Source organism: Centruroides sculpturatus, unplaced genomic scaffold (assembly GCF_000671375.1).
Source record: "Centruroides sculpturatus isolate CEXI.00-Female unplaced genomic scaffold, Cexi_2.0 scaffold164, whole genome shotgun sequence".
In the NCBI taxonomy this organism is placed as follows: domain Eukaryota; kingdom Metazoa; phylum Arthropoda; class Arachnida; order Scorpiones; family Buthidae; genus Centruroides; species Centruroides sculpturatus.
Window position 1 is genome coordinate 691,857 of NW_019384679.1, and position 18,509 is coordinate 710,365.

The window sequence follows — 18,509 nt, forward strand, 5'->3', positions numbered from 1 at the left end:
TTTTTAATACATGGACAGTCAAAAGATTTTTTACAGTGATTATGAACAGATTTTTTTATACATACATACAAGAAGCAATTACATATTAAAAAGTTACGTTACTGTATCATAAAATATATATGAATAAACAGCACTGATCACAGGTACATTCGCAACTTGAACGGACAAGGAAAGAAGTGATTAGTAACCAGATTTCAGAAGTCACAAGTCCTTTAAGGCAATACTGTACTTATTTGTTTTTATATTATATGTCCCATTAAAGACCATTCAAAAATTTTAGAGCAAGGATATTCACCTCTTTTCAGATAGACTACCTGCTATATTTCTGGGAAGTGAAAGTAATATAATTGATAAATATACTGTATTCACTGATTAATCAATAAAACAATAGAATTGATGATATAAGATAGAAACAAATATGTAAGTACAGTAAAATTATATGATAATGAACTTTAATTTTCAAAGTGTGTTATAAGTTACAAAGATCTCCTAAGACATGAAAAACTGAAGAGGATTAAATTCCATTAATAAACCCCCTTGATGATCTTGTTACTTTGGATAAGAGAGCAGTCCAGGTAAAACAGCTTGAGGCAGTGATCCTGAGGAGGATGCTCTCTTAAATTAAACAGACTAAACTGTATATTATTTACAATAAATGACATGATATATAAAGATCATTAAGTATGAAGTGCATAATATTTAAAACAATATTCTAGAATAAAATTTATTTTTTCAAAATGTAAAGTTTTCAAATCACTAAATCTTGTGATTCTCCTACACATGTCGAAAACTGCAATTTATTTTTGTATATGAAAGTGAATTTTTAAAATCTAATTTCTTTACTTAAGAGCTCATATTTATGCAAAATTAAATTAAATCCAATTTTGCAACAATTATTCCAAGGATAGGAAATGGTTAAAATAAGAAGAAAACTATGAATATATTCAATACAAATGTATTCCTTGACAAGCAAGGAACTATGAAATAACAAAAAGATACCAAAAACAATATCATTCATTATCCATCTACCAAAGCAGTAGATGGTTAGCTTTAATTGTATCAGGTTTGTAAAGATGTTTGAATATCATTCATTGCTTTGATTCCATTGCTTTTGCATATTTTTGAGACAAAAATTATGTTATATCTTTAAAAGACATGCCATTCTACAAACTTGTTTAAATACTTAAAGCTTCTGATGATACAAAATATTTAAAGACATTTAAGATGCAAATAATATCAATTTTCTAAATTTTATTTTGAAATTTGATTGGAAAGAGTTGTCAGACTTCATTATAATACAATTCAAACAGAATCAGAAAAACCATTGACAGATATGAAGCATTTGGCAGTAGGCTAACAAGACAGGAACATTGCATTCATTGTACATGTAGTGGTTGCACACCTGCATCTTGTCACTGCCTTCTTCTCCCTTGGAAGATGAGCATTTATAAGTTCAAGGAAAATGCTGGAGAGAGAGAAAGAATGAAAGAAGTGAGAGAGATTTGGGTTGGAGACCAGATGTACAGTAATTTTTTTGTGTTGATTGCTGCCTCTCAAATCATGAAGACATGTTCCATCTGTCTTAAAGTTATTCCTTTTGTTTTAAGTAAAGTTGTAGTGGTAGTAAAAACAAAGTTTGTTTGTTAACTTTTCCTTTATTGCCTGCTGTAACAATACTCCAACAGTACAACCACAACATATACTAGTTTTTAAACATTAATAAATTCAAGTAATAGTCTAAAATACTTGCAATTCAAGCAATTTTAAGGTATAATTAGGAAGTGAAAACTCAGATAAATCTTGAATCTGCAACTCATACAAATCAGAAGATTATTATTAATAACTAATTAATTTAATTAATTAACCTGGTACAAGCTAGAAGCTTAACCTTGCTTGGTTATAGCATAAGTGGACTTGTTGCTTTTTTTATATTTAAATAGAAAAATTTGAACAATGCAATGTGTTATTATTATATTATATTGTCTGTATGTGTTCAAATTTTAAAGTTAATACAGAATACAATACAATAATAAGAATACATAATACAATAATAATATATTATACTTGTATTGTGGATTAGAAGTAATAGAAGTAATTCCTATAACTAAGTTTATTTAAAGATTTAAAGATTAATTATATCATTTTGGATGTTATTAATATTAAAAAATTAATCAAGCATATTTTCAATATTGTAATGCATTGCTTTTTTAAATCTTTTCATACCTGTAAGGAAACAATGTGTCCACGAAGATGTTTAAAACGATGAGAGAGTATTCTGGATCGAATATGTGCTTGAAGACGTTGATAACCAAGTTTCATCTAATAAAAAATAAGATTAATTAATTAAAATTTTATAAATATATAGTCATTTCATTATATAGATAAAGAAGAAAAACAACAAAAAAATATATTCAATTTTCTGATAGTAAAATGTTATTTAACTTCTGAAAAAAAAAATTATACATGTAATTTAAGATGCAATTTCACAAGTATTAACATACTGCCTGAAATTTTTTCCTTTGACTATAACCACGCCAATATCTCTGAATTACAACAGCACTTTGCCGCATGCGAAGAAATCTACGTCTATAATACCATCCACGAATTGCTTTTTGCAAAATCAATATTTTTCTTGTCAAAACACGATCTCGTTCTTGTTCTAAAAACAAATCATGTGCATCCTAAAATACAAAATTATTTTAAATCTTGAAATCAAAGTAGCACATTAATCAGATTTTTAATTATTACATTTATTAAATGAAAATTTTAACAACATGAAAGTAATTTCACCTTAAGAAAGACTTTCGTTCTACCAAGCTGATAATCAGTTTTACCAAGTACATCTGCACATATTTTAATACAAGCTGGTTTACAGTCAATTTTATGAGCTGGACCAATTCCTGGAATTAAAAATCGATAACGTTCAACAAATTCTTTAAAGGTATGCCGAATGGGGTAACCTGCTCTTCGAATTCGAATTGTTTCCATCATTCCAGAATATCTCAGCTGCTTACAACACAATTCTCTATCAAACATCTATAAATAAAAGATTTTTTAAAGAAATTTGTAAACAATAATTATATTAATTGTTAATTTTTATTCTCTGTTAAATCGAAATTAAATAAATTTTTGTAATTACCATTGGTTTTTTATATTCATTTGGTTTAATACAACGAATGAAAAAAGGATGACATTGGCTTAATGCCCTCATTAAAGAATCTAATGATCTTTTAAATTGGGCACTTAATGTTAAAGTTTTTTTCCTTGTATCTGTTCCCTAAAAATTTTAAATATAATTAATATTTAAACTATATATTTTTATATAACATATAAAAATATTATTAAAACTAATTTAATAGTTTATGAGTAATAATTTCAATAATGTTTACATTAAATCAGATTAACAAAATCAACTTTTAAGATTTATAGTATAAGGTAAATTTTATTACAACTTGTATTGTTTGAAAATAATATTTTTGGGATATTTTATTATAGAATAGATTATGCTCAAGAAATAGCTAAATTGTTGACTTTTTAATATATACTAACTCAATATATAAAACTTCATATATAAACTAAATAACACTTAAAATGCTTAAGGTAAAACATATAAAAATATATTTGACATGATTAGGATTCAAATCTGTATATTTTTGAAGTCAAATAATTCAGTTTTAAAAGACAAATACAACTTTTTATACTAATCACAAAGCTATGCAAACAAATATCTCTTAAAGAATTTATCCTATTTCCTATATTATAAGATGTGCTACAGTTTTAGTAAGAATTATTTAGAGGAATAAATAATTTTTGAGTAACTGAGACATAAAATTCTAACATAGAATTCAGGAAAAAATAGCTATTATAATTATTTTAGCAAAGGCTCTCAACATTATATAAGTAAAAGCTGATAAATTATTAAAGAAAACAATAAAATAGTTTCTGCAACAAAATAATACTACCATCTCATATCACTATCATCATGTTTACTCTAACAAATTTTAAGACAAGATTGGCTAAAATTATTAATTGAAAATTTGTTTATAGCCACAAATAACAAAGAAATGAAACAAGTAATTAAGATTAATTATTCAATATTGAAAAAAATAGATTAACTTAAATAGATAAAGATAGTTTAACTTTGACCTGATCATTAATTTCATATTTGAGAATTATTTTCATTTGTTTCCATTAATTGTCATAATTTTTAATTTATGTATTTCAGGTAAGTATAAGGTGTACTATATACAGTCTACATGGTAGGAAATCCAATAATTTATTACATAAAGTAAGCAATTAAAAATTATAAACTTAGTCTTTGCTATAATTTATATATATAAAATAAAAAAATGTAGAACTAATATTAATGTCCACACATTGATGAAAAGTTCCTAAAATGGCAAAATAGCTTATTCCAACAGACCTTCTTTGTAGGCTATGCTGGAGTGTGGAGACTTCAATCCTCCCTGCAGCTACACAGCTATCAGAATTGTCATCATATAAACATATTACATTCAAGATCAAATTAAACGTTTAAATTGTTTGAAATCATCCATTCCTGAGACAAGAGTATTCCAAAAAAAAAAAAAAAAATGAAATCTATAAAAAGTACTTTAATTAAGTTGGAAAAGTAAATTTTACTGGAGATCAAAACAATGCAAAGTCAAAATTGTCAATTTTACATTTCAATGCCAGACATCTCTAGCAAGCTTGGCAATATTTTAAGCTAAAAATTCACTTTGTTGGTTATTGCTTTGCTATTTTATGTATGGTTACTCTGCAAGATGTCATGCTGTGCTAGCTCCAGTGATTGCACAGTACTTTGTTTACAAACATGTTGTCTGATTATACTCATGTATCAGTAATCAGTTGTATTATAAAATTTGTTAGTCAAACTATAAGCTTGTGTGCCTATAAATTGTTGAAAATTGGGAGTCAATTTATTAATTTTTTGAAAATTATAAAGTGATTTTTTGTTAGAAATGTTTTACATACATGCTTTATTATGAGGATGTTATCAAATTGAATAGCCATTACAATTTTGTATAATTTTCATATTGTTATTATAAACTGTTCATTTTTTTTGTATTGATAAAATTGTTTAAATTCTAGATTTTTACATTCATTATTTCATCAATTTTTTCACATTATTATTATTCTTTTTGTCATTTTAGATCATAAATTAATAAAATTATATTTAAAAATGTGGTTTTTATATTTATTATTTTATTTGATAGATGTTGTATAAATAAAGTAATAAGTTTCTTTATTTGAACATAATTTTATAATTATTTTTTATACAAATCTGAAGAAAAACCTTAAAGCTTTTTTCAAAATTATGATTTCAAGAATTACATTTTAAAAATGCTGTTTTTTGCTCAATTTTTAACCAACCAAGTTATTTTTTTCTTTAAAATATTCCTCTTAGCCTATAAAATAAGATGCACTAAAAAAAATTATAAATATTCAGTAGTGGCTTTTGGTTGTCTAATGTAGGAGTGCACAATAACAATTACTACTTTGTGTAACAAACTGTACATATTGCATTGCATTCATAAAATATATTTTAAAATTTAATCAAAATAAATTAATTCAAGATTAAAAATTTTCATCTTTTTCATATTAACATTGTGATAGCATAGCATTATATTTTTAAGTTGCATGTATCTTTAATAGTATATGCATGCTTTTTCCTATCCTTCTTTGTTCTTGTCTCTTTTATATATATAATTTTCTAGGAACCTCTTCCAAGTGAGGGTGGTAACTGACCTAGTTAGAAGACAAAGGAGAGGGGGTGACCCCGAGGGCAAGAGAAAAGATGAGGAGGGCCACTTTTTGATTGAGATGTCAAAGTGAGAAGACGCGTCATAGTGTTCTCCAGGTCGTTTTTGCATCGGCTGGAGAGATAGGAAGATACCATAAGTTAAGACTAATAATCAAGAGGAATTGAGTATTCCAAGATAAGAACTTCTGGAAAGAACTTCTGTTCACCATCACCACGAGACTGTCAGCTAACTTATCTTGCTCTATAAATTTTTTCTGTCCTGTATTCTATCTTTTTCCTTCCTTCTCTTTTAGTATAAGTAGCTCTTAAGTTTTTTAGATATAAGTTTTCTTTGTACCATGGTGGATATTTTCAGGCATATTTTGTTGTCACGAGAGTTGCATTTTATGGTTCTGCCTGTGTATCGGGTGAATTGTTTGTACTAGAATTCTATTGAGGAGTGTCGGAATCTATAAAAATCCTGCAAAGTGTAAAACCACGGCTGAAATAAAGTATATTTCTTTTATACTACTTGCCTAACTCTTTGTTAGTTCCTATCACCACATTCTATATCACAACATTTACAGGTAACAAAGTACTCTGCACCTCTGCTCTGATCCCATAACTGATTTCTGTCATGTGGACACAAGTCTAAAAGCACTGCTTAACAGTGCGGTGCCCTTTCAAGCATTTCATCTTATGACCTTAATGACTGAATGAATGGGTCTGTTCACTGAGTTGCTCTCCTACACAGCACTAGAACTATTAAATAGTGCAGTGCAGGAGAGCATATGGCATGCAATCATCCTAACAGAATCATTTTTATTTCATATACTGTTTTGGTCAGTGCTGGTTTTAATAAAAAATTTTATTTTAATCATATATAATCATGTATAATTACTATGCAATAAAAATTGAGACATTATTTTATGATATTATTATTATTTTTTGGGCTTTTGCAGTTCCACACTACTTATTGCAAGCCACCACTGTAAATACAGTGGAATCTGGTCAACTTGAATCATTTGAGGAGAAAAATCTGAACTTGAGTTAAAAGTTTCCAGTTATGGATGTTTGGCTAAAAATCAAGATTTTGTGCATCAGTTTATTGGTGACCCATAATAAACTATCCATATGATATTTCTGTGGGTCTTATTGTGTAGAATTGACGTTTCAATGTAAATCTCTCAGTGTTGTCAAGAAACTCGAAAACACTTAACTGAATGGGTAAATAAGTTACTGAGAAATGCTTTCCCAAATGGTTGATCTGTTCACTCCTAAGTATTTAATAAGAATTATTTTAAATTGCAACATTTTGTGCCTAGAATTGATTTTTTTTATATTTTTTATCTCAAATATACCACTCTTTATGACTATTACATTTTTAAAATTTTGCCACAAAGATTAAAATTTTTATATACAATTGGACTATCATCGTGTTTTTTTAAAAAATCAATTTATCAAACATCTGTTTATTTATTACATCAGTTAGTCAGAGATATCCATCTGCAATCAAATAAAATAAAAAAACGTTTGAAAAAAAAGGAGGTTCAAATGTCAGGTACAATATCTAAGTCATAAACATTGTCTGGAAGCTACCATCCTTCATCTGCCATCATGATATGCGTCATGCTGTGCTAGCTCCAGTGATTGCACAGTACTTTGTTTACAAACATGTTGTCTGATTATACTCATGTATCAGTAATCAGTTGTATTATAAAATTTGTTAGTCAAACTATAAGCTTGTGTGCCTATAAATTGTTGAAAATTGGGAGTCAATTTATNATAATTTTATCTTAATTACAACAATGTTCTTCTTGCTAAACATAATAATTTCATGTAAAAATTATCCAAACATGCTGACAAACACTAAGTCAAGCTGACCTGCATTAGAAATTTAATTACCATATTCTATATTGATTTGAGAAATATTCTGTTGAAAAACATCTTTTAAATCTATAGACAAAGCAGAAATAAGGAAAAGATGAAACATTCTGTTGTTTGAGGAAATTTGATGAAGAAATATTCTGTTGATGAAAAGCATCTCTTAAAAACCTGTTAACAAAGCAGAAATAAGAAAAAGATAAAAGGAAATAAATTTTAGTTTATTTTAGTTTAAAATGCTTTTGGCAGAAAAAGACTTTTAATAAAAGTTAGAAATAAAAACTTAGTAACACAAAATATAAATATCTAAGTCATAAACATTGTCTGGAAGCTACCATCCTTCATCTGCCATCATGATATGCATCATGACATGATGTTTATTTTTAGTTTTACTTGGTTCCCACACTTTATAGGAAGTTTCTGATATGTTTATTTGATACATAAATCATAATTATTTTATTTAACAGAAAATTAAAATTCTGGAGAGTTTATGAAAATATTGTATCAAATCCCGATTTGAGTTAAACAGTTTGAGGAATATGAGTTAGCCAGTTTGATTTAACATGTAAATCCCTAATGCTGGACAATCACGGAAAGAAATGACTTTGAGTAAATGTGACTGAGTTATCCCAATTTGAGTTAACCAGGTTTCATCATATTATAATTTTTAAATACTATTTTCAACTTGCAAAAAATTTGAAAATTTTTCAAAAGTACAATTCAAAGCAATCTTAGAAGAAAAATTTATTCATGAAAACCAACTTTATTTATGCAATGTATATTTTTAAAATAAAAGAACAATTATTTATTGTGACATCATCACAATGCCAGGCTGAAATTTTTAATCATATTTTAAATTTATTTCATTTATAATATATGCTCTCATGCTTTCAGGGGAAAGTTTTGAAATGAAATAATGTGATTTCCAATTTGCATCAGAAGTTTGTATATATAGTTAATCGGGCCTCCTGACCATAATGTTTCCATATCTGGTCTCATCTTTTATCTATCTAACTCCATTCTAGAGATTAAGGAAAGACAGATGGACAAACAGATGATAGTTGGAATTTATAAGTCTACAATTTTTTCAAATTGCAACCCAATAAAATAATTTTATAGAAAAAAATTTGTGGCATTACAAATCATTGAAAATATTTACTTATTTATTTACATCTGATAAGCAATGCTATAGCATGGGATTACTACCCAAACATAGCANAAATAAAAGAACAATTATTTATTGTGACATCATCACAATGCCAGGCTGAAATTTTTAATCATATTTTAAATTTATTTCATTTATAATATATGCTCTCATGCTTTCAGGGGAAAGTTTTGAAATGAAATAATGTGATTTCCAATTTGCATCAGAAGTTTGTATATATAGTTAATCGGGCCTCCTGACCATAATGTTTCCATATCTGGTCTCATCTTTTATCTATCTAACTCCATTCTAGAGATTAAGGAAAGACAGATGGACAAACAGATGATAGTTGGAATTTATAAGTCTACAATTTTTTCAAATTGCAACCCAATAAAATAATTTTATAGAAAAAAATTTGTGGCATTACAAATCATTGAAAATATTTACTTATTTATTTACATCTGATAAGCAATGCTATAGCATGGGATTACTACCCAAACATAGCAATTCATTTGCTCCATAAAAACAAGTAACAAAACTTTGTATTTTACCATTAGTTTGTAATGGTAAAATACATATAAATTATTAAGCACTAATGAACAAGAGGTAAAATTTACAAAATGTATAAAATTTATGAACTGTGTCACAACACAGTTCATAATATTTAATACTTGATTACTTAATACTAATAAAATAATACTTGATTGCTTCTTGTTCTTTCTTTTATTATTTGGGAGTAAGCACAAACTTATCACAGGAAATTGCTATGTAGAACTTATCACACAGGTGTGGTAAATTCTACAATTTTGTGCTTACTCCCAAAGAAGAATAAAATGTATTATTGAACTATGAAATGGCATACAATTATACACAAACATTTATATAAGCATCATATAATATTTTGCAAAAACTTTGAAACTTTATTCAAAAAATGAATTTAGAAACTAAAATATTAAATAAACAATAGCATAAAATTATTACTCAAACTGTAAAGTTAATTATAGCATTTAAATCCTAATTTCAAATAAATATTTGAGGAAAATATAAAAAATTAAAATTCAATTACATTGTATTTTCAAGAAAAATCTTTACTATTTAGAAAAAAGGTATTTCAAAAATTTGATATGATGTATTAAATTAAATTTTTAACTATTGATATAAACGTTATAAATGAAATATATTATAAAAATTAAACATGTTTTGTATTTAATAAAGAAAAGAAATACATGCAGAATATTTCTATTCTTATGTTTAGCAAGAAAAAAAAATGGAAGTTAAATAATAATACTTTTATCTAAAAATATTTATCATAAAAATACTGTATATTATGCTAAAGTCACTGTCAAACATGTTAATAAATTATAAACTAATTTTAAAATGTATTCTTGACTAATTTATGGTATTAGTTAAAATTTAAGGAATAAGTTTTTATACATTAGAGCAAACTTATTAATTTTTTATTACCTAAAAATTTGTTAAATTTATTTATTATAATCTGGAAATCTGGTTTTGTAATAATTTTTAATATAAAACATATCTAACATATAAATTAAATAATTTAAAATAATTTTATCTTAATTACAACAATGTTCTTCTTGCTAAACATAATAATTTCATGTAAAAATTATCCAAACATGCTGACAAACACTAAGTCAAGCTGACCTGCATTAGAAATTTAATTACCATATTCTATATTGATTTGAGAAATATTCTGTTGAAAAACATCTTTTAAATCTATAGACAAAGCAGAAATAAGGAAAAGATGAAACATTCTGTTGTTTGAGGAAATTTGATGAAGAAATATTCTGTTGATGAAAAGCATCTCTTAAAAACCTGTTAACAAAGCAGAAATAAGAAAAAGATAAAAGGAAATAAATTTTAGTTTTAGTTTAAAATGCTTTTGGCAGAAAAAGATTTTTTATAAAAGTTAGAAATAAAGACTTAGTAACACAAAATATATACACAACTTCATACCATTCCTATTTCTTGTATGAAGAGATTTTGTAAAAATTTATTGTTGCTAACTTGAATCAGTTGGATTAAATCTGCACTAAAGGTGTCTCGATTTTTTTCCAGAAATCCTTTTATATAAATGAAATAAAATTAGATTAACTTTATAAGATAATTTTCTCAAAAATAAAAGAAAAGAAAAATATGTAAGCATTTGATTAATAAAATTACAATAAATTAATAATTTAAAAATGATAATCATAATAATAAAATGGAACTTTGATTTCTTAGCTAGAAGAACAAAAATGATTAAGTCAAAATTCTGATACAGTAGAACCTCTATTATCCGGACTAATTGGGGATGAAGGTAGTCCGGATAAGGATAAATCCGGATAATCAAAACAAATACTTTAATTTGTCTTTTAATGATAATACAACACGTTTTATTTTGTATGGTGCATATCGGTAATATTAAAAGTAAATACTGTATTTAAACCGTACAAATCAGCAAATTCGTAAAATTTTTGTTTATTTTGAACAATCCGGATAATCGAAAATCCGGATATTGGAGGTCCGGATAATGGAGGTTCTACTGTATTTNATTGCACATAAAAACAGCTGGATCTTTACTTAAGACTCTGTACCCAACTAAATAAAATTCACTATCTTTTAAAACAGTATTTTTTAGACGTACAACAATTATGATGATGATAAATTTATTATCATCTATTAAAAAATAATAATAAATTCAAAATTACAAAGTTTATACGTAAAGAACGTTTTTGACCACTATTAAGTGTTAAGTGTTTCTTTGCTGAAAATTTTGCATTTAGGTACAATTCTCTACTCTACACATACAGTTCCAATTTTCTGATTAAGTTGTTGTTTATAAAATTTAACTGGAAAATTTAAATAGATAAAATTGGATGATGCCAAAAGCAAATACATTTCTCCTTTTTCGTTTTAAAATCCAGTTTTTTGCATCACTATATTATACATTATTTCAACTTGTTGAATTCATACTCTCATCTAAACAGTCAATTTTAACAGATCTACAGTGATAGCTTTTGCAGTTTAAAACTGTAAAGATCAGTGGCATGCCGCATACCCATGGAAGCTGTGGAAGTGCCACTTCCCTTGTATTTTCTAAAATATAAATACACATTGTGCAATTATTTTCATATTTTAACATATCTTTAATTAATTAAAATTAATATTTTATTATATCCACATTATTTATTTTATTACAAATTTATATACATGTGAAAAACAATGATAAGATTGAAGCTGTCTTCTAGGAGCAATCAGTTAATCACGTGTCAGTCCGATGCACAATTAACTGATTGCCCCTGGAAGTCAGCTTCTTACAGAAACACAGCTTCTCTATCATCAAATGTCATGGCATGCTGCTGGTAAAGATTATTCTAGAGAATTAAAGATATTTAAAAATACAATATAAATTTATGAAACTAATACATTTCCAATTTTCATCTTTTTAAATAATTTTCGTAAAATAAGTATATATAATCATGTATAAATTAATCATGGGGAAAAAAAAAAAGATAAACTTATGAATTATATCTAAGGTATAAGACAATTATAAAGAGAAATCAGTTTAGTCCAGAAGACTGATTTTCAGTCTTCTGGACTAAACTGATTTTCAGTCTTCTGGAATAAACTGAATTCTGTCAAGAAATTCTAAGTCAAGAAAATATAAAAAAATAACTATTGGCAAATAGTATAATTATTTCCTATATTTGTGGAATTTTTATCATTCAAATTTGATTTCAATATCCATTTTAACTAGTGAATGTATGATCTTTATAACATTTTCTTTTGTTTATGTTTGACATAAGCCACTACAGAAATTCAGCTATTTTAGGTCTCTCTTACAGGCTCAAATGAAAATTTTTTGTTAACTTGGTAATATATTAAAAAAAACTAAAATTAAAATATATCTTAAAATTATCAAAGTTAAAAATGCAGTTTGTCAAGTTCCATTCTTACAATGTTTTATTTCACTTTGAACTAAACAAGTTCCGTATATTTTTGATACTGAATTAAGTATTATTAAGTAATTATTAAATATATTAAGGTGTCATTAAGGAATCTGATGTTATACAGTAAAAGTTCATTAATCTGGCACCTTTTAATTAAAATTATCCAATAATAATCTGTCATACTAGTAGTTTGTGAATCAGGATTTGTTTGGAATTTGAGGCACTAAAGATCCCTTGGGAGATTGACCAAATTAAAAAAATAACCCATCTTGTTTGTTGAATACTTTCACTAGTGCTTTCTTGTCCCTGATATGGATTTACACCACAATTGTGCAATATGCAATAATGTGTTCATTAATGTTTTTGCAGATCTTTCAATCAATATTAACACAGTACAGTCATGCACTGCATCATCTTCAGACTGACTAAAGAGTATGTGTAAATAAATTAGACACATATGCAATGTGCACTAGTAAAAAATATACAGTAATGTCTGTGATGCTAAGATTACATAGAATTTATTGATTTTACAAAAGTATAAAAATGTTTGATAATCTAGCATCTTTAATAACCCAGAACCCTCTGGTTTCACAAAGTGAAAAATTAACAAACAACTTCTGTCTAATTTATAATTTATAGATATCATAATTTATTTATTCTATGCTCATTACATTACCATTATTATTATTAATAATATAGCTTAATATTTTTAAACCTAATATTAATTATATATATATATAGCTGAAGAAATTATAACTAAATATTCAATATAATAAAATCAATTTACTTAATAATTCAAGATATTAGAAATATTGCTGAATATATATTGCAAGAAATATGCACACTACTGTAAAAATGAAATGTTTCAATTTCAAAAATTTATATAATTAAAAACAAAGATAATTACCTCGAGTATCATAAAATACAACACCAGCAAAATGATTGAGTCCAAATGAAGTATTAATATCAGATTTAGGTTTCAAATAGTTCTTATTATTACCATGAGTCTTATGTAATTTATTAAGCAATGTATGATCAGTACCCTACATAATTAAAAAATAATTTATATTTTAATGAATATATTTATTTAATAAAATAAATTTAAAAACAAATAAACTTACCTTTGGAAATTTACTTTCTTCATCAATTAATGCCATTATATTCATTGGTTTAGCTGCAATTAAATCAAGAGCTTCTTGATTATCTACAAATTCAATATGCTGCCAATTTATAGCTTCTATGTTGTATTCTTCTTGTTCTAATTTGAAAATATGACGAACAAAAAACTGTTGCAAATTCTCATTTGCATAATTAATGCAAAACTGTTCAAAACTGAAATGTGTAAAATGATTTATAAATATGCAAATAAAAAATATATATATATATAAATTCATATTTAAATTTAAAAATATTACTGAACACAGTGGAAATATTAAGTATTAATAAAAGTATGTTTACCTGTTAACAGCAAAATTTTCAAATCCAAATATATCCAAAACTCCTATCGATGTTCTGTAATAATTTGCTGATGGTTTGGGTTTATAAATTGCTGAATTGATTTTATTTACAATCCATACAAACATTCTCCCATAAATTCCTTTTACAAATGCATCTCTTACATCAAGTGATTGTTCTGAACTCATTGTTGATACAACAGCATCTCCATGAGCAAAAATAGTTCGTGTAGTGAGAGCATCTATCAAATGTTGTTGATTTACCTTAAAAAAATATACATTTAAATCTATTATGAATTAAATTGAATTATTCAACAAGAAAAGAAATTAAATACTTCTAAAAGGCGAGCAGCACTATTCACACTACTGGCATTCATAATTTCTGTTGCATCCAAATTAGATATTACAGTTGCTAAAGCAAAATAAGCAAATATTAAAAAAAAGTTTTTAATTAAGAATTTAGTTAAAATAAGCTCTACCTCTATATTTTATATTTCCAAGATGTAATAAAGCTCCCAATATTTTCAGAATTTCCCATATTTCCTGATCGGAAAACATGAGAACTTTCATTGCAGAGCGAATATCAGCAAATTCTGTAGCATCATCACGACCTTCACATGTTATACAGCCACCCTATGTTCATTTATTTAAAAATGATTGTGAAATGTTAATAAGTCAAGTATAATTATATATTATTACTACTTAAACATGTATATATTTATATTCCTAAAGCTAATTAATACATTACAATCTTTAAATACATACTGGAAATAATAATGAAATTAATTATTACCACTTAAAAGAAACAAATATAGTTTAATATTAACTATTCTATTTTTCTTAAATTTTATCTTACTATTTTTAAAAAGTTATATATAAAAAATAATTTACTATAACTTGAAATATTTAATTAGATTAGTTTTTAATTACTTGAATTAATAATATAAAAATATTTTTCAAAGTACATTTTTTAAGCTGTGTTAAATAATCTTATTTCATCAGTATTTTCAAAAATTTATTATTAATATTTAGTGTTAATCAAATATATTAAAAACAAATTTATTATATTATTGAATTTTGTTATTCCTCAAGTATTTTGAAATTAAATACATTTTATTCCTTGTAATATAACTATACTAACCTGTGTTAAATAATAATATTTTGAGGCATCCTGTAATTCAAGCTTATGTTTTTCATCTTTGGCTAAGCCAGCTAGCATGCAATAGAATACGTGATAATTTCTTTCATCTTGAGCCTATAAAAGAAAAGTTATAATTGTGAATTTTCAATATATATTTATATTAACATAGTTATATAATAAAACTTTATAGAACTCAATAGTTATAGTAATAATGACAATAACTGAAGATAAAAATTTATATTGTAGATAAACTACAAATAAAAAAAAATTCTGTAACATTAAATGTTTTTTATTTTAAAAAAATTACATAGGAATGATATAGCTTTAACTGCATAGGACATATAAAAAAATGTCTTCAGTAAAAACTATGAAAAACTTTGCATATATAAGTCAACATAAAAAAATACATGTGCACTTTTTTTCTGCAAAAGAAACATGCATATTTATTATGTTAAATTTCTAAAATAAATGAAAAATTATTTTTATATAAAGCAGAACTAACAGAAAAACAGTTGGATAAAATTCAAACCATTTCATCAGCAAGTTTTGTTTTTTTTGCATTAAATTCTAAACTGAACATGAATAAAATATTTTCATTAAAACTAGTTTCTTTTAACAATTTCTTCTAAAACGACACTTTATCTATACATTTTATCATTTAATGTGTATTTTACACTTTATAATTTTTTAAAATTTGATTTGTAATTCATTTTTTGTACTAAATTAAATATTAAGACACTAAGTAATACACCTAAATTTTACTAAAAATAAAAGCTTTTGTAGATCTTTTAAATTAAACACAAATATAGTCGATCCCCCTATAACACGGTAGATACGTTTCGGTTTTTATGAATCCATTTTCTACGAGTCCAGCCAATCACAGCCCGGTACGTATGCAGTTTACGGGCTATGGCTGTTTGAAAGGTTTCTTCCATAAAATTAATCGATTCTAGACTAATTTGACTCAACATTTCCAAAATACTTATAATTTTTTGGGAATAATCCATATAAACTATGCTATAAACAAAAAATTGTAGGATGACTTACTGAGTGTGTACTGTTCGACTACACCATTGCTTANTGAACACAGTGGAAATATTAAGTATTAATAAAAGTATGTTTACCTGTTAACAGCAAAATTTTCAAATCCAAATATATCCAAAACTCCTATCGATGTTCTGTAATAATTTGCTGATGGTTTGGGTTTATAAATTGCTGAATTGATTTTATTTACAATCCATACAAACATTCTCCCATAAATTCCTTTTACAAATGCATCTCTTACATCAAGTGATTGTTCTGAACTCATTGTTGATACAACAGCATCTCCATGAGCAAAAATAGTTCGTGTAGTGAGAGCATCTATCAAATGTTGTTGATTTACCTTAAAAAAATATACATTTAAATCTATTATGAATTAAATTGAATTATTCAACAAGAAAAGAAATTAAATACTTCTAAAAGGCGAGCAGCACTATTCACACTACTGGCATTCATAATTTCTGTTGCATCCAAATTAGATATTACAGTTGCTAAAGCAAAATAAGCAAATATTAAAAAAAAGTTTTTAATTAAGAATTTAGTTAAAATAAGCTCTACCTCTATATTTTATATTTCCAAGATGTAATAAAGCTCCCAATATTTTCAGAATTTCCCATATTTCCTGATCGGAAAACATGAGAACTTTCATTGCAGAGCGAATATCAGCAAATTCTGTAGCATCATCACGACCTTCACATGTTATACAGCCACCCTATGTTCATTTATTTAAAAATGATTGTGAAATGTTAATAAGTCAAGTATAATTATATATTATTACTACTTAAACATGTATATATTTATATTCCTAAAGCTAATTAATACATTACAATCTTTAAATACATACTGGAAATAATAATGAAATTAATTATTACCACTTAAAAGAAACAAATATAGTTTAATATTAACTATTCTATTTTTCTTAAATTTTATCTTACTATTTTTAAAAAGTTATATATAAAAAATAATTTACTATAACTTGAAATATTTAATTAGATTAGTTTTTAATTACTTGAATTAATAATATAAAAATATTTTTCAAAGTACATTTTTTAAGCTGTGTTAAATAATCTTATTTCATCAGTATTTTCAAAAATTTATTATTAATATTTAGTGTTAATCAAATATATTAAAAACAAATTTATTATATTATTGAATTTTGTTATTCCTCAAGTATTTTGAAATTAAATACATTTTATTCCTTGTAATATAACTATACTAACCTGTGTTAAATAATAATATTTTGAGGCATCCTGTAATTCAAGCTTATGTTTTTCATCTTTGGCTAAGCCAGCTAGCATGCAATAGAATACGTGATAATTTCTTTCATCTTGAGCCTATAAAAGAAAAGTTATAATTGTGAATTTTCAATATATATTTATATTAACATAGTTATATAATAAAACTTTATAGAACTCAATAGTTATAGTAATAATGACAATAACTGAAGATAAAAATTTATATTGTAGATAAACTACAAATAAAAAAAAATTCTGTAACATTAAATGTTTTTTATTTTAAAAAAATTACATAGGAATGATATAGCTTTAACTGCATAGGACATATAAAAAAATGTCTTCAGTAAAAACTATGAAAAACTTTGCATATATAAGTCAACATAAAAAAATACATGTGCACTTTTTTTCTGCAAAAGAAACATGCATATTTATTATGTTAAATTTCTAAAATAAATGAAAAATTATTTTTATATAAAGCAGAACTAACAGAAAAACAGTTGGATAAAATTCAAACCATTTCATCAGCAAGTTTTGTTTTTTTTGCATTAAATTCTAAACTGAACATGAATNATTTATTGTTTATGTTAAATTTCTAAAATAAATGAAAAATTATTTTTATATAAAGCAGAACTAACAGAAAAACAGTTGGATAAAATTCAAACCATTTCATCAGCAAGTTTTGTTTTTTTTGCATTAAATTCTAAACTGAACATGAATAAAATATTTTCATTAAAACTAGTTTCTTTTAACAATTTCTTCTAAAACGACACTTTATCTATACATTTTATCATTTAATGTGTATTTTACACTTTATAATTTTTTAAAATTTGATTTGTAATTCATTTTTTGTACTAAATTAAATATTAAGACACTAAGTAATACACCTAAATTTTACT

General features: G+C 25.3%; 1 protein-coding gene across 3 annotated transcripts in view; it reads right to left on the reverse strand.

Moving 5' to 3' along the window:
• The window catches only part of LOC111626930 (myosin-VIIa-like), a 106,462-nt gene that overhangs the window by 14,326 nt on the left and 73,627 nt on the right, over nucleotides 1-18,509 (reverse strand). The window contains exons 8-19 of one of the 3 annotated variants that reach the window (XM_023370457.1): nucleotides 17,599-17,712; nucleotides 16,937-17,090; nucleotides 16,793-16,869; nucleotides 16,462-16,721; nucleotides 13,864-14,074; nucleotides 13,650-13,785; nucleotides 10,767-10,873; nucleotides 3,244-3,277; nucleotides 3,140-3,198; nucleotides 2,791-3,036; nucleotides 2,502-2,681; nucleotides 2,224-2,319 (exon numbers count right to left, since the gene is read on the reverse strand). In XM_023370457.1, coding sequence (XP_023226225.1) covers nucleotides 2,224-2,319; nucleotides 2,502-2,681; nucleotides 2,791-3,036; nucleotides 3,140-3,198; nucleotides 3,244-3,277; nucleotides 10,767-10,873; nucleotides 13,650-13,785; nucleotides 13,864-14,074; nucleotides 16,462-16,721; nucleotides 16,793-16,869; nucleotides 16,937-17,090; nucleotides 17,599-17,712 — 1,674 coding nt within the window. Of the gene's footprint in view, nucleotides 1-2,223; nucleotides 2,320-2,501; nucleotides 2,682-2,790; nucleotides 3,037-3,139; nucleotides 3,278-10,766; nucleotides 10,874-13,649; nucleotides 13,786-13,863; nucleotides 14,075-14,200; nucleotides 14,461-14,531; nucleotides 14,609-14,675; nucleotides 14,830-15,337; nucleotides 15,448-16,461; nucleotides 16,722-16,792; nucleotides 16,870-16,936; nucleotides 17,091-17,598; nucleotides 17,713-18,509 lie in introns of those variants that run through there. The other 2 variants (XM_023370456.1, XM_023370458.1) reach the window with 2 other exon arrangements.